Below are 16,537 nucleotides of genomic sequence, written 5' to 3'. Positions count from 1 at the left end.
CCTATTTGTGGAAAAAAATATATGTTTTTAATTATTTTCTGTCATGGCTCCCAGAAGCCTCTGAGCAGGGCACTTATAAATAAAAACTAATTATTGTTTCTTATTTTGTCCTTGAGGAGGGAAACAAAAGGCAGAGGAAAAAAAAAACATGAAACAGAACACAAGAGCAATTAAAAAAAGTTTGTCATAAATATGTTGTGTCTCTAGGAGGGAAACAAAATCCCTCTACCCTAGTTAACTAAGTTTATTTCTCCAAGCTGCTGGCTTGCAGTGTTCTATTATTCAGAACTATCGAGAGCACTTTTAAGCTACCTCTTCTGATTTATTACAAGCAAACGAAGCAAGCATTTAGAAAGCCCCCACCTTGCATATTAAGGGACTTTGGAAGAGGCAACCTGTCTCCAAAATTGTGCATCTCCCTCAAGCACAAAGGAGGTCAGTACAGCGATTTCTATGTCTGGCAACATAGCACAAAAAGGATGAAAAGGAGGACTGCTTAGATAAAAAGCAAAATGGTACACAAAGGTCTAAAGCACAACAAAGAGCAAAATTCAGACATACAAGCCCCAGAAAGTACTGTAATATAAAAACTTCGCCTAAATACTTAAGTGCACCTGAGAGGTCTCATACTCTGGCTACTGTTCATACAGGCACTGCCACTTAGGCTGAACCAATATTTAAATTACTCCCTTTGACCTGAGGCTGCTTGGCATTCATAAACTAGACAATCCCAGCACCTAAAGCTCCCACTGAACTTCATCCATTGTTAAACGTGATCTAAGCACACTTAAATACAGAGATGCCTGGGTTTGGCTCAACAAACCCACAGCCATTTTCATTCAAAATCAGCTCAGGAAGCAGCAGTACTCCTCTCTGTATTTTAGAACTCACTCAGGAAGTAGTGAGAAACATGGGCTCAAGACCTCTCTTCACTCCCACCTCGGGAAAAATTAGGACACCTGCTGTTGCTCCTGTTTTAGCCAGTAATACATGAATCACAAAACCAGAAAATGACCAGCTAAGGTGGGTACAATTTATATTTGCTCTCAACTGAGAGATGTGTTCTTGAATTATTTATGATTTTTAACCAATGAGTGTCTAATGTGAAGCAGACAAAGTTCAATTACTAGATACTGGAACCCACATCTGTCTCCAGATGCTGCAACCGTTGCTTGCCATCAGCCTACTTCCAGTTTGCTTGCTTTCCTTCACTGATGTTACAGGTGTCAAGATAGTCACCAGAGAGGCAGGGGAGAAAGCTGCTGTCCCAAAGATTATGTTCTTCTCTTTCACAAGAGCAAAGAACAGATTTAAAAATTCTACAGATTAAATGCCAAGGTGTAGAAAGGTAGTTCCCCTTCTTGCCATCTAACTACCATTGCTACTGGAATCAATGCAGAATTGTTTTGAGAACAACGTCTCCAGCAACATACGAGACAAATAGGACACAGGTAAGAGATTGCAATGCAAGCCTAACGACACTACTTTGATTGGTTTGGCATACTAACAGCTATTTCCTCTCAGCGTACATGTAAACTACATAGATGGCCATTCAGCCTTAAGTGATTTGAAAGAATGCATATAAACTCCACAAAAACCTTACTTTGTAATATTTCTACCGTAAGAACTACTTTATCTTTCACTTCTTCAAATTTGCTAATATCTTTGTTTCCTTGTATTACTATTTTTTTCCTTAATATGTTGAACTTGATTAGATCAAGATCGTTTGTGCTAAGTCCATTATCCTCACAGCTTAATACGCAATTATTCCATTTCAGTATGAAAACAAATTAAAGCATATACCAAGTGCTTTCATGAGGTGATCATACTATTAAACCAATCACTCAGTAGGTATGTGTATTATCCTACAGCTGAAGACACTTAAATACAAAGAAAAAAAAAAATCAAAGAATCTCCCCTTCCTCCCAATCTGCTGTATGTTAAACCATAAATAAAACATACTCCTGACTTGTGCCTCCAACTGATCCTGAGAAAGCCACATCAGGAGTATACATGCAAACAGAAATGCAACATCCCACTTACTATAAAGCATTCTACAGAGTTAGTTATTCGGTAACAGATTTCAACTTTTGAGATATTAGTTTTGTTTTGGGAGGTTATAGGGGGCCTTCTTTGCAGGATTTCCCCCCCCCCCCCCCCAATTTAAGGAAGTTATTAAATACTTGGAATTAAACATTGTGCCTCCGAAAATCAGGCACCTACAGCTAGAGTTAGATTCGCCTAATGATGCTACCCATTCAAACAAATAATTCTGTTATATTCAGTGGGCCTAATTCTGCAGTGGTTTTATTATAAAAATAAGCACATCAGAATGTAGGCACATAAATATTTAACAAACATAGATCTCATGTATTTCAACAGGGTAGTTTAAAATTTTATACTTCAGGAACATTTATGAATTTTCTTTGTTAGGTAATCACTCAAATGCTGCTGAAGTCAGTCTGGATGTTTTATTTTGGCTTCAATAATCTTTTGACCATTCCGTTAAATCAAGCATTTTGAATTACATTCCACAAATATGTTCTAATAATAATACTAACTGATAAAAGAAAAATCTGCTAATTGATCATAAAGTTATAAAACAATCTGTCAGTAAGATCTGTACGATCACTGAACCTATGGGGAGTCATGATGAGTTTGCAGGAACATATACACAGAAATAGCAGCATAATCACTGCATTTCAGTTTAGCTCCAAGGAATATATGCGGGACAGGAGGCAAAAAGCAAGAGACAAATAGAAGAACAGAAGGGAGAACTCACAAAAGTCTAAAATTAGACTTATCACAGGACCAAGATTAGGCTTATGCTTTGAGTGTCCTACTACAATCACCTTTTTCTCTACCAACCACAGAGAGCACTTTGGGAGATGAACACCTTCCCCTCCCAGTACTTGCCACTTAATGGACCCTGACGACACAATGTTCTCATATAGTATAAGACAACATACTACATTATTCAACAGAAAAGGGAAGTAAATTAACAACGTACTTTTCATGGTCCCATCTTCCTCTTCATCATCATCACTATTTATCACCATGGTCCCCAAGTCCGATTCTAACATAGTGCTGTTGTGTTCAATCATTGTCTGAGCACCTTCACTCATCGTGCTTGTGGCCCTCATGGTACCAGCACTCTCTGAACTGGTCTTCACCATGGTGTGAGAGTCCAGCTCATCTTCATCCTATGAAGAAACATTTATCAGAACATGGAGCATTTTAAAAAATAAAGTTATGATGCAATGGTTTAGACGCCTATTCATTAATTTTGCATCTTTACATAACCTACTTGTACTCTGTTAGACTTCCAGATTTAAAACAGTAATTTTTATATAAATAAAAGAAATGCAAAAATAAGTACGTACTCTTCTCTCTCACATACGTATGGTGGGATGGATTTACCAGAAAAGCAGCCATTTCTCTCCGCCTCCATTAACACTAGCTATTGCACTACATGGTTCCAGTCGCAGTACAAGATTGAGCCATACATTCACTTTGCAGCAGCACCCAGCTTTGAATGTCTCATCGATCTTCAGGACCCATTATACCTGAGTTCTAAAATCAGAACCACGTTGTACGCAAAGTAACATGGTTGTTTTGTAGGGGACCATCACCAAGCATTTGCCCCAGTCACCCCCAACTGACCATGGCCAGGATCTCACATAACACACAGCACCCAGATGACAGAAGTCAGTTAAATGTAGGTGTTAGAACGATCCTCTGCAACAGTTCTGAAAGTCCACCTCAAAAACAGAAAGTCAGCTTGTTTTATTTCAAGTCATTCTCTTTAAAACTCCTTGTCATAAAACTGAGCAAAAGCACTTACTGATACTGTGGAGAAAAATACTGTGGAGAAAAGTATCTGTGGAGCACAAATCCTTAGTATTACAGGGGTGGGGAGAGTGTGTGTGTGGGGGGGGGGGGGGGCTAGTTTCACAGGGAGATACAATAGCATTTTGAATCAGTGACAGTTGTGCACCATGAATGTAAGGACCAGTTTATGAATTATAAGATCCATACAAATATTTGAAAACACTATTAGCAAATCCCACTCCTATCTGAAGTCAGATTTATAGTATATGCACATCATCGCAATGATTTGAGGAATAACGCGACATATTCTATATGTTTTCTACCTGGGTAAAATCTATTCACCAAGAAAAAAAAATTTTAAATCTTCTTGTTATTTATAAAACAAATAATACCCATCACTCTGAAGGCACTCAGTTGCACGAATTTATATTTTAAATACAAATGCTACCCTTGCTGATTTTATAATCTTCCCAGACAGGACTGAAAAACCCCGTTCGATAGGCATGCATTTCCTCTGCTACGTCACATCAGCACTTATGCTCAGATACGATGAACTCCATCCCTGGTGAGCAAGACAGTCCAACTACACAGCTCAGCCTGAAGGACTATCACATAACGTGTTCTTCTATTATTTGCTAACTACAAATAACAGGCCTGTTACTATATATAGTACTAAAACCACATTTCCTCCACCAACAAGTTTCCCCTCTCCTTCTAAATCTCTACATTGTTTTACATATTTTCTGTTTTTAACTACAAAGGGGGGCGGGCGGCACCTACAGGTCTGGCATTTTGTTTCTTACTGAACTAGTTCCTTTCCCCTTGGTCTGACAAAGCTTTCGCTTTTTTGGCCTCTAATACACGGGTAACTGCAAAAGCAAGCCACAGAGCGTGCGTGCCTATTTCGCTAACAGCTGGTGTAAGCACACAAAGAACCCTAACTAGCAATATCAACACGTGAGCTCCTGAAAATCAGCTGCTGTACCCCTACCCAGAGACATGGACGTAGACCTAAGCTTGATTCGGGAAGTGTGGCTAACAGCAAAACATACTGACACCAGGATACAGACCTAAATCCCTGATCGGTGTTTCAGATGTCAAAAGGATCATTCTCCAACGACAACTGGCAACAACACGCGAGCTTTCTTCCTGCAGTTTTCTTGAGCTGCAGTCTAAAAATGCATATTCAACACCTACTCTAAAAAACAACGATACTCCCGAAGATTCAGTGCTGTAGCTGTAAACTATTTGTACGGACTGTGCCAGGATACGAGTAAGAAATATTTCAGTAGTGCTCCTCCTGGTGGCAACAGAAAGTTTCTTTTTTTCTTCTTCCCTCCTTAACATTCTTGCTGATCCTACTGTTTTCCACCAGTTTTCCCCTTTGTGACACAGGTACATGGAAAGGAAAGTCTTTTCATCCAGAACTGTCTTTCTGCACTGTATCTCAGAAGTGGCAGAACAAATCAGTACTGCAGTACAAAGCACATTGCATCATGGTGCGCTGCGATTTCTGCCTACTAAATGCTTCAGAGGAAGCTTCTCTAACACACAGGCAAATCTTTGAGTTTCAGACCCAGCAGCATTTGATTTATTAATCTGACTACTATTAACGTCTTTATGTTGTGCATAAGGTCCTAAACTTACTAAAATGGAAATGAGAAATGAAGTAAATGTTTTCCTGAAGCTTAGAACTATTACAGAAGTTGGCATGAAAGAGTCATAATCTTACCAATATGAACAAATATGAAATGGAGTCATTAATAACCATTTTGATATCTTCCACTTCATGAAAAATGTTGGTATTTTTTAGTTCTTGTCCCAAATCAACACGCAGACTTTTCCCGAGGTAGGGCATTTCATTTTCCAGTCTAAGAATGACTGAAAGTCTTTATTTCACTACTGTTAGTGGCATACAGAACAACTGTTATCTAGTACCTAGAAGACTATCGGTCACAAAATAACTGACATAACGGCTGTCCCAAAAGGGAAGTACACAATATTGCATCAATCATCATTTCTCTGCATCAGGAATGATGTATTGAGAGAGAGTGCAATATACAGCTTTTTCTGGGGCTGCATCAGTTTTGTGGACTAAGCAGGTTGCGTGCTTCCAGAATCATCATGCCAGTGTTTTTCACAAACATGAGATTTGGCTCAAAAGCCAGTAGACCATACTGAATCTGAACAAATCACTTAGATCAACTGGGTACTTTTATAAAGTTATATAAGTGCATGTCTACATAACAGATGAATGTCATTCCTTAGTACAAATTACGATTTGCACTTTACTGTTCGTAAATATTTTTGTAGAATTTCTGCTCTGCTATTAAAAAAATGTAAACTCACTGATTAAATAAAAACAAACACAATATCAATTTTAACCAGGAAAAATATGTAAGGTAGTAAAGCAGACGTGTCATGTTTCCACATTGTTTATGAAAACAGATCCAAAAATCAAGTAATGAAAACAGCTAACTACAGCATTACACTGTCTGCCATTCTCTTGTGTACATTAATAAGCATCAAATTTGTGTTTGACTGGGGTTTCTGATGCGTCCGTATACAACAACGGAGACAGAGACAGCAAGCGAGAGCACATGCAAGCACGAGAGCTAACTTCTAACGTGCTACAGTACCATCAATTACAGAAACTCTGAACTTCCATAAAAGTATATCCCGCGACACTGTATGACTAATACTTCGGATCTCCGTATCTACCAAAGTCAAGTTAAAAGACTGTATTATCAAAAAAACCCTTAAAGTATGAAAATGTATTCATGGAGACAGCAAGTTCAAAAAGACTTCAATGGAAACCATGTGCAAGACTTCACAATAAGCTCATTACATAAAAGATATCATCATCACACATTAGAAGCTTTTTCACAGAGAAGATTTTCTTGCAATGTAAACTACATTACGATACAAGCAAATGAACTGAAGCAATACAGATTTAAAGATTTTTCTGCTGCATTTTTAACTTTCAAAGGAGAAAAAAGTGAACGAAGACTGATAAAGGAAAACAAACACAGGACAAGCAAATGTGGCAGTGTGCCTTCGAAATCTGTCTTCGTCTACGCTTTGTATGTATAAAACACCACTAGAGGGCACCAAAGACAGCCAACCAGACAGCAGTGCCTTAAAGGAAGATTTACATGGTGGCAAAACTTAGTATCCTGTAAAATAATTTCATTTACTATTAACACCTCATCATCACCTTTGAAAAACGTGGTTGTAGTCACAGCTATCTTTTCGTAAAAGCACTGTAGTAGCTACATAAACACATACTATAGTTTGGTCGAGTACAAGGATTTTCTCAAAGTTCCATAACATCTACAAAGCCCAGCCACAACTTAAATACATGCTTAATTTGAGCATACATGAAGTTTAAACCTATCAGCAAAACATGTAAAGACCTAACTTTCAGCATATGCTAAAATCCCATAGAATTCACTGGACGTGTACACATAGTCTAAACTTAAAGTCATAAAACAGTGTTTAAGCTTATTTTCTGTGAACTTTCAACTGATGTACCTGGTAACGACGACTTGCTGCTCACACTTAACCTCACTGTGTTTAACCTTCCTGTTATACGCTTCCGGCTATAAGTTGCTGTGGACTTTAACAATATGCTTTTGAAAAGTCATTTATGCCCCTTGGATATTTCACTGGACAAAGTGATCTTCATCTATTTCTTACCTAACTTAAAGGACACTTAAAGGACTACAGTCAGGTTTAATTAGTAGGTATGGTGAGTGTTCTCTAAATTAGAGGGAAAATGCTATGAAAATACAAAGTTTTAACATTGTATTTGTCATGCAAAATTATATACATACACACACACACACGAGAAAGTAAATCTAATATCCTTGAGAAAATTACTGCCTGGATGTATCAGATTTTAAATACAGAATAACTTAAATGATTCACTAGTTCCTTTAAAACTACTGATATAAATATTATAAAATATAAAGGAATAATAGCACCAATTATTTGCCAGCTCTCCAAAGTCAGAAGCCAGCTTCTCATAATACATGCGTAACCAAAGGAACTTCTGTATGAATAAATAAGCATAAAGATGGACAACTATCAGTACTGCATTCCTAAGAGAAACACAACAGATTACTGAAGTCGTAATTACTTGTTTGAATGCTCTAAAATAATTAAGCATTCCTCACATAATAGAGGCATCTAAATGTAAAAGAAAACATATAGTAAGAGCTGCCTGTTAGCTCATTTGTTCAAAGATCCACAGAAATAAATATTTAGACATGTTTCTTGTGAGCTGCCAGGCAACGAGTTACTTTACATTCCCATAATACAGCTGCCCAACCTCAGAATCAAATTCACATCACACTTCAAAAAATGCACAAGAGAAGAGACTGGTCATGTTTAGTAATGCTTAAACTAACATTTAAACTTTGATATTGGGATTAACCTTCTGTAGAATACACCACTTGCAATTTTTGGTTAATTAAAAAAATCTGTACAATTACTTCAGCACCTATCAAAACATGTCAGTTTGTCAAAATGTATTCTCATCACACAAGCAGCTCTTGTAACAGGCATAAAATCAATTTGGAGTGCGCTATTTATAATGACATTATGTATCTCTGAAAGAGTACAGACATAAAGACAGTACTTAACACAGCCATTTAGTTACAGGCAGAGACTGAAGTTTTGAAGAGCAGAAGATATTTACATTTTAAAACTGACAACTTCTCGTACTATAAAATGATCAGAGCAAGCAGTGAAAATGAAAAATAGAAATCAATTTTAGGGACATGATTCCTCCTCACTGGAAAAAAAACAGACTGAATAGGTCCTGAAAATTAAGTGCATAACTACGAAATTTTTGTATCTGATTTAATTCTTCAAAAACACATGCTACTTTCCCTTCCAATTCTAGTTAGGTAAGTCCCTTATAGCCCCAATGCCCATTACAGTATCTATACAATTCTAAATATGACTGTTTATAATACAGAAAGGATATTCTTTAAAGTGTTTTGTTTTTTCATATTACAGTGGCTATTTTAGGCATTAATACGATTTATTAATATTAATAACCATGAGAAGTGGTGGCTATCATCACCACAGATTAAACGCAATACATCAAGGGAATCCTTTTCAAAGCAGCTTTGGAAATACTGAGTAACACAACAATCATACTTTTTCTAGTATATCATATAAAATTGGTTAAATTTCCACATTACCCAATATTGGTAGGTATATATAGACACACATACATATATATGTGCATTTATTTTTAATACTGTTAGTGTTAAATCTGATTTCTCAGCAAAGGATTCTTATACTTGCATTTAACACCTTTCTTTCTGAAGGGCCCCAAAACACATAACAGTACATACACAACTGCTCAAGATTTACATAGGAAATTCTTGAGTTTTTAGATCAATAAATTGAAGCCACAGACAGGTTAACTCAAACCATTCTCTTTCAATGGTATATAGACTCAGTTCACTGCCCATGAAAGACCTTTAACATTAATAGATTGCTACTTTACACTAACATCAAAACTTGCTTCTGCTTCTAGGTGTTATTTAAATATGTATCTCTCCAGGCCTCAGCACAGCAGCAGCACTGGGCAAAATCCACTTCTAAAGTATTATTTTGCAGAATTTATGTGCTAGCTAGCTATAACTTTCCAATCCAATAGCGACTCCAATTACATACATAACCTGACAGCGTTTGAGATTTTAAAAGATGAAGAAATATGCATATACCACTACTACTACACAAAGTATATATAGGGACAATCGTATCCCTTTCCAGAACTGCAGCCATCGTTGCATGCTGGCTTACCAAAAACAAAATTATCATTTGAACAGCGTAGTCATGTAAACTGCGTAAGAAGCTCTGTATTTCTCCAGGGCTGGGTGGAAACTGGTGTGAAAGAAGAGGGAGCGTGCAACGGTTACCTACTCTTCCACTTGGAAGCTGCACTGCTGACTTCATCCACAACAATACACCAAATCAGCACTCACGTTATCTGTTTTCCCTTTCCAGAAAAGGGATTCATGCTCAATTAGAACTGTAAAAAACCTGGTTTATTGTTTTTCTCGCCATTCCCAAAGCGAGTTCCAAATTAACTGAAATGTATAATCTTTGATCTTATTTTGAAATTAAGCATTATTTCAAATTGAAAAATAAAAATATTTTTAATAGAAGACGACAAAACAAATGCTCCAAACTTTGCTTTAAAAAAAAAAAAAATCCTGGTTTCCTTTAATAATCTGTCAATCCAGTCATCAATTTGTGCCTAATAAGTTTCTTCAAAAAAAACCCCCTAAAATCTGTGCTATCCAGAATTTCATTTTATTCTGGCCTCAATCACACCCCTACATTGCTCAGGAGTCTTCTAGCCCTTTTCAGTCTGGCTCTTCACAGTTTAGGACACTCAGTACAGAAAACTTCTCGGATTAAAGAGAAATATTTGTAACACTTCGTCTTACTGTTAAGCACAACTTCCCACTTTGGCAGTTTTTGTGCTTTTAACTGATCATAATCTTTAATGACTGGAACAGGGCAATATTTTGGTTTCATCTCTAAAATGGAACTGTAGTTTCTTACAATAATTTATTGCACTTAAATTTGGTGATAAGACACAGGAAATCTGTATCACAACTGAATGATTATTAAAACTAGTTCTGTACAAGATTAATTACATGTTGTTACAATAGGACAGCTATTCATAGGTCACTACTAAGCATGGTGATTCACACAAACTGTATTTGTCAAAAATATAAGTAAATTCCCCGTGCCCATCAGTATTCTTAATTTCATTGCTCTGTAACTTAAATTTTAAGGTTAAGCATTTCTCTGCCCCCACCTCAAGGCCTACCAAGCAATAAAAATTGCTTAGAGGCATATGTTTACCAGTGGCAAAAAGCATACCTACTACCAAAAAGTAAAATTACATCCTAATTATAACTTCACAAGCCTTATCACAGATTGTTTCTCCAAACCATAGAACCATATGAAAATTTAGGGAACTAAAAAGGCACGCATCTCTAAAAGGCATAAAAGAACATAAACCACAATCTTTGAAAGACAGGAGCAAAAAAAATTTTACCTAATCTTTTAGTAAAGACACAGCTTTTTCAAAAGTTTAGCTATTCAATATAAACCTTAGAGCAAAGACACCTGGACCTACTAACATGAGCTATCCTCTCAATTTATTACAAGACATTTTTGCAATACATGGTGGCTTATAGCCTTACTTCTACAAAGCTGATTGACTTAAGCAACCAAAAAAAGGCACAAAAACTCTTCAGCTTAATTAGTCCCCAGGAATAATGAAATGTATTTCTCCATCATGAGGAAAAAGATATACAATTACCATACTGACACATGCCATTTCCACTTTTCCAGTAGCGCCAGTGGGTATATCCCTTTCATCTGTTCTGCTTACTAGCGTATCTTCTTGTTATCTCTGCACGTGGGTCTTCCTCTAGATCTGGAATTTCCTCCCGAGCTCAAACAGAGGATTTATTCCTTCCCCCTACCAAAGCTCATGAGAATGACAGAGACTAACTTTAAAAAATATCCATTTTCTATACTATGAGCAATGCTGGCCTTTGCTGGAGAGCTACACAAGTAAACTCACAGTCGCATTACCATGGCATTACTAACACACCCTCTGAGTTACTCAAACGCACACACAGGTCTGCAGCAAGTATTAGGTAACGTGACTTACCTTAGCCCACAAAGAATTTGACTATGGGCTATTTGTGATATGCCTAGTCTACTGCTGGATCCTTCTTGCAGCAAATAAAACAGATATGAATTTTTAAGGATTAACCTTTCTGTGTTTTCCCCCCAAAAAAGAGCAGTTGCATAAGCTATTAAGTGGAGTTAGACTAAGTAGTTTAGGCAACTACTACTGCTAGCAGAATGCAGTATGTACCCACGTGAACTCTTAAACTTGTCTTTTTTTGCTGTAAAAACACTAAGTGATAGTTTGAACTAATCTTTTTTGCACTTTGTATTCAGACTACCTTCAGCATCCACTTAAGCCTAACCTTTGCAAAGCTTACTTTGCAGTAAAATAGAAGCAACCAGTCTATCTTGCTGAGGAAGCAAACTTCTTACCTTAAAAATTCAACTGTAAGTGCTTAATTATTTTTTACACATTTAAATGCAATACGTTATGCACTCAGTATCCAGGATCCATCCCTTACAAATATCACTTCTCAGCTTTAGTCAGTCAGTTATAGCCTGTGGGTCAGCATCATAGTAGAAGACAAAAAGGAGCACAAGAGATCAAACCGCTAAGGATTGTAAAGCTATTGTACAAACAATTTCAACAATCAACCCTGAGGATACTATAAAGTATAACACACCCTGGTTTAGACTTTCAATGTAACTTCAGAATGATTTAAAAAAAAAAAAGGCAGTCTTTTATAATTATATCAGTAGAAAGAGCTTCTCCTAAGAAATATATCCTTTTCGATATGTCCATACTGCTAACCTTTTTATTCAGACTCTCTCAGTCCCTCTTGCCTGTCATCAAGTCTCATTTAGTGATCCCTCCACTCCACATAATACCACTGCAAAGGTTCATTCTTCCAACTTCTCCACTGTTTCATTATGATAAGGTCATACCTTGCTTCTCATTTTTTTGCTAGCTTCCTTTTCTCACACGTAAGCTGACTAGTTTCATTCACAAGCTCCCTTCATGGCCTTCTCCCATTCCATCCTATCTCATTCAGTACCGGGAATTCAACTCCAATCTCACACTGATTCCTTCAATTACTCACTTGTTAAGTTTTCAAATTTCTTTTCTCAGGTCCTGTGCTACCACTGGCAGGGCTTCCACTAGCCCTCTGCAAGACTGTCGTTGTTGTCCTTTAAAACTCCTCTACAGCATGATCCTGAAAAAAATTGGCAAGGTATGCTAATGCCAGCGCTTCCCATACTGACTAATCTTACTATCTCTGTCTGCACCTCCGTGTCATCCACACTGCTTTTCTGCCTTATGTTTAAGACAATTTCTTTCAGGCTGAAGCTAGCCTCTGGTTCTGGGTTTGTTCATGCTCATGCACTGATATACGACCACAGCCCTTAAAAATTATGGCAATATAAGCAAAAAGTGATGGACTTAACATTTCCATGGACTATAAAATGACTGCAATTCCTTTTAATGAACACTACTCTCAGCCCTGCTAATCAGAGGTACTTCTGTTATTTTAGGATCTGAGGCATCTATCTTTTATAGGTAGTGAAAACTGAGGTCTCACCATCTTTTTAACTCAGAATCTAGTGCCTGACTCAACCATGCAAATGGTGAAACTCCCACCCATTGTAATAACACACAAAGAACAGGTTGCTGCCCAGACCCTGTATTTGAGGTTTTCTTATACTAAGCACTGAACAGTCTAGAAAATGTATCTGTATTTATCTGAGGGGTTTTCATTTCTGATTTCTGTATCCATGCAAGAAGTATGCAAAGCTGCTAAATCCCTCTTCTGTTATGGTAGACAGAAGTTGGGTTGCACTCTTCCACACAAAATGTGAGGTGCACCACGTGCTGGGCTGGCATGAATTATTTAGTCCCTGCCTGGTCACCTGATTCCTCATCTGAGCCTCAGACTGTGCAATTAAGTGCCATTCCTAATTCTGGGCTAACGAAAAAGACCAACATCCAAACATTCGAGGTCTGTAATTTGGAAGGCAATAGTAGGGAGGAAAGCATGCTAGTAAAGACATTAAATTTTTGTGTGTGTTATAAATCAGTCTCTTCAGAGGTCAACTATTCTATCTATTAAGTAACAAACATCAATTCTGCATGTCAAGTCACCTCCACATAGGTAACATTTTCTAATGCTAAAAATAATCCCAACCTTCCCTGCTTGTTTTATTCCTGAATAAGCAAGTGTTATCCCGAGTAAACTAACTTTATAAACAAACTATCAATACCCTTAGAACAGAAAAAGATCCTGCAAACAAGAGACAATACTATATGTTGGGATCCAAAATACTCTACAGTATTTGCCTGAAAGCTATTCCCATATGTATTACCTAGTCTTAGATGATCTATCTAACTGAAGTTCTATAACTTGAGATGTGGCAGACAACGCATTACTGCACTCTTCTTTTGTGTTTGTGCAAAGCTGCAAGATTTCTACGAACATCCCAGCCTCCATCTTTTGCGTGCGCTACTCCCGAGCGACCTTGGCTCTGATGGAACGTGTGGCAATACACTTCTTTGAAACATATACTGCTACATTGCACAAGACTGCCCTGAAATAAACCATGTAGAGAGAGTAATAATGCTAAGGAACACTGATTTATTTCTAACATTGCTAAACAATTATAAATATAACCTATTTTCCATATGACCTCATCCCCCCTCAAACATATGCTAATGTCATCTGAGGGATCAGTTGCCGTCACCATTTTCACTTTATACGCAAAACTTGAACCAAATAATACTTTAATGACTACTTAACATGCTTCATGAGTAATTATGTTATAGGTTTTTCCGAAAAGTTAAATCTAAGTGGTCTGAACTCCTGAAAACTAAACCATTTTTTTTAAGTTCATATGTGAAAATGGAAACTTAACAGTAAAATTTAGCGGGTTTTCTTCTTTTTAATGTTAGTTTGCACAACTAAAATTGACATGGTTTCTTTCTCCCCTTCTAGAAAAAGTTCTTACTATGGCGTCTCATGCAAAAGTGCTGAAAACAGGCCAGTGCTGCATTACTCTCAGAAGCATTTTACTTTACTCGGTATGAATGAGAGAACGCTCAGGCCTTACAGGCTGAAAAATACATAGGAACAGTAAAAGTATTTGTAAATCTGAGTACAGAAAGTAGGGGGGAAAAAAAGAAACAGTAGCTAATCTACAAAATATAGATATTTCTAGGGGAATAAAAAAGTACACACCGAATTTTCTTCCTCTTCTTCTAGTTCTCTCTGCTGTTCCTCATGTCGCTTGGCTTTTATTTCCATAGCTTCAGTGATCAGGTCCCTCAAAATTGAAACTGGCTTGGCATTCTTAATAAATGTATGCTAAAAAACAAGATCACAGAGTCATATAACATCACTACAACAGATACTATTCAGATACAATGTAATCACAAGTCACACGTGTTAAAAAGTAACATAGCATTCAATATGAGATTTTAGTGATAAATAGTATTTCACATCAAACTAATTAAAATCTACACTAACACAACACGTGATACCTTTTAGCTGCTTTATAACTAAGGTATTACTGTTTTATTTAGTTGGGTTTTTTTAAACAGCAAGCCATGGGAAAATGTAATCATATAACATGACCGCTTTATAGTTAAGGATATAATTGTCCAAAGGAAATGTACATTAAGTAGTAAATAAATAGAGTGGTGATTGTCTGACATAGAAAAGCAAACTTTTTCAGATATTCAGTTACAGCATTTAATTAATCTTAACAAGCTGACAGCATAAATTAGTGGCTGTAAGCAGAGTAACTATGGCTGTTGCTTACTTCAACAAACCTGCACTTTAATATGTCATAAAACATTTCATCATCTACAATGCTGAAATGTGGAACAGGCAAAAGAAAATACTCTACTTTTTAGCAGGAAGATTAATTTTGATTCAAAACCATCTAAAACATCATTCCCTCCTTTAAGGCAACATGTGCACCATGCAATTTACATTCATTTTGCTCTAGTAAACACCTGTCAGAAAGACTCAGATTTTTGAGTCATCATAAGAAAAACATTATCAAGGCAAAATGTAATTCTTGGAGTCTCAGAAGTATATTACTACACAAAATTGTTCCACTAAGAACAGAACTAATGAAGTTTAATGTTCTACACCTATTACCTGTCTTTTCCCCTACCATATTAACCCAATCACCCTCCTCTTTCCTCCACGATATTCCCCCTCAAGAAGTACTTTAATTCCCACTTATATCCCATAGCAATTCCAGTTCCATCATACATCCTCTAAATTCCAACTGAGGAAATGGCAACAGGTACATACGTTGGACAAATCATGGTTTTCTGGCCAGTAGAGGAAAAGGCAACAGGTACATACGTTGGACAAATCACGGTTTTCTGGCCAGTACGTGTAAAGAAACAGGCATGCTGAACCTTTTTTCTAAGTGTGCACATTAATGGAAGTCTCTTCTATCCAGCTGCCAGTCTCGAGTTAACTATAGGGACTTCAAATCTTTAAGGTCTCAGATACTGATTCACTCGCTATATTAAAATCTAAAACTTTCAATTTGTACTGTCCTTCCACTCTACATTTTGAGGATCTCATGGTGTGAAAAAATAAGGTACTTCATACCATGACCTATGAATTTGGAGATTTATTACTGGAAACTACTTCCAAAAATTTTGATGTTGTTCTTGTAGGGGAGCTGACTCAAATTTATATTTAAAAAGAGAATATCTCTACCTGGAAATGGGGGGGGGACACAAAACAAAACAACAAAAAACTATCACAAGAGCCTTATGGCTGAAATTCCAGAAGATAACCATTTTCTTTGTTCCTCAGTCTACCTAAGAGCCTCAAGAATAATATCTACCAATAGCAAAGAAAAGCTTACAAGAACAAATTACCCAGTAGGTTAATGAATGAAGATTCAGAAAAGGAAAAGGATCCAAAAGACCTAAGAAAACTTTTAGTTTCTGTTTCATTATCAAAGGAAGATTATTTACAGGAAATTTTAGTTTCCATTTCACTTG

General features: G+C 36.8%; 1 protein-coding gene across 3 annotated transcripts in view; it reads right to left on the bottom strand.

Moving 5' to 3' along the window:
* STK3 (serine/threonine kinase 3) overlaps nt 1–16,537 on the bottom strand; it is a 145,880-nt gene that overhangs the window by 61,407 nt on the left and 67,936 nt on the right. For all 3 annotated transcript variants that reach the window (XM_064507681.1, XM_064507682.1, XM_064507680.1), the window contains exons 8-9: nt 14,742–14,867; nt 3,011–3,203 (exon numbers count right to left, since the gene is read on the bottom strand). In XM_064507681.1, coding sequence (XP_064363751.1) covers nt 3,011–3,203; nt 14,742–14,867 — 319 coding nt within the window. The remainder of the gene's footprint in view (nt 1–3,010; nt 3,204–14,741; nt 14,868–16,537) is intronic.

This window comes from Dromaius novaehollandiae, chromosome 2 (genome assembly GCF_036370855.1).
Source record: "Dromaius novaehollandiae isolate bDroNov1 chromosome 2, bDroNov1.hap1, whole genome shotgun sequence".
NCBI classification, from domain to species: domain Eukaryota; kingdom Metazoa; phylum Chordata; class Aves; order Casuariiformes; family Dromaiidae; genus Dromaius; species Dromaius novaehollandiae.
The sequence above is the reverse complement of the archived record's forward strand: the minus strand, read 5'-3'. Positions and strand labels throughout refer to the sequence as shown.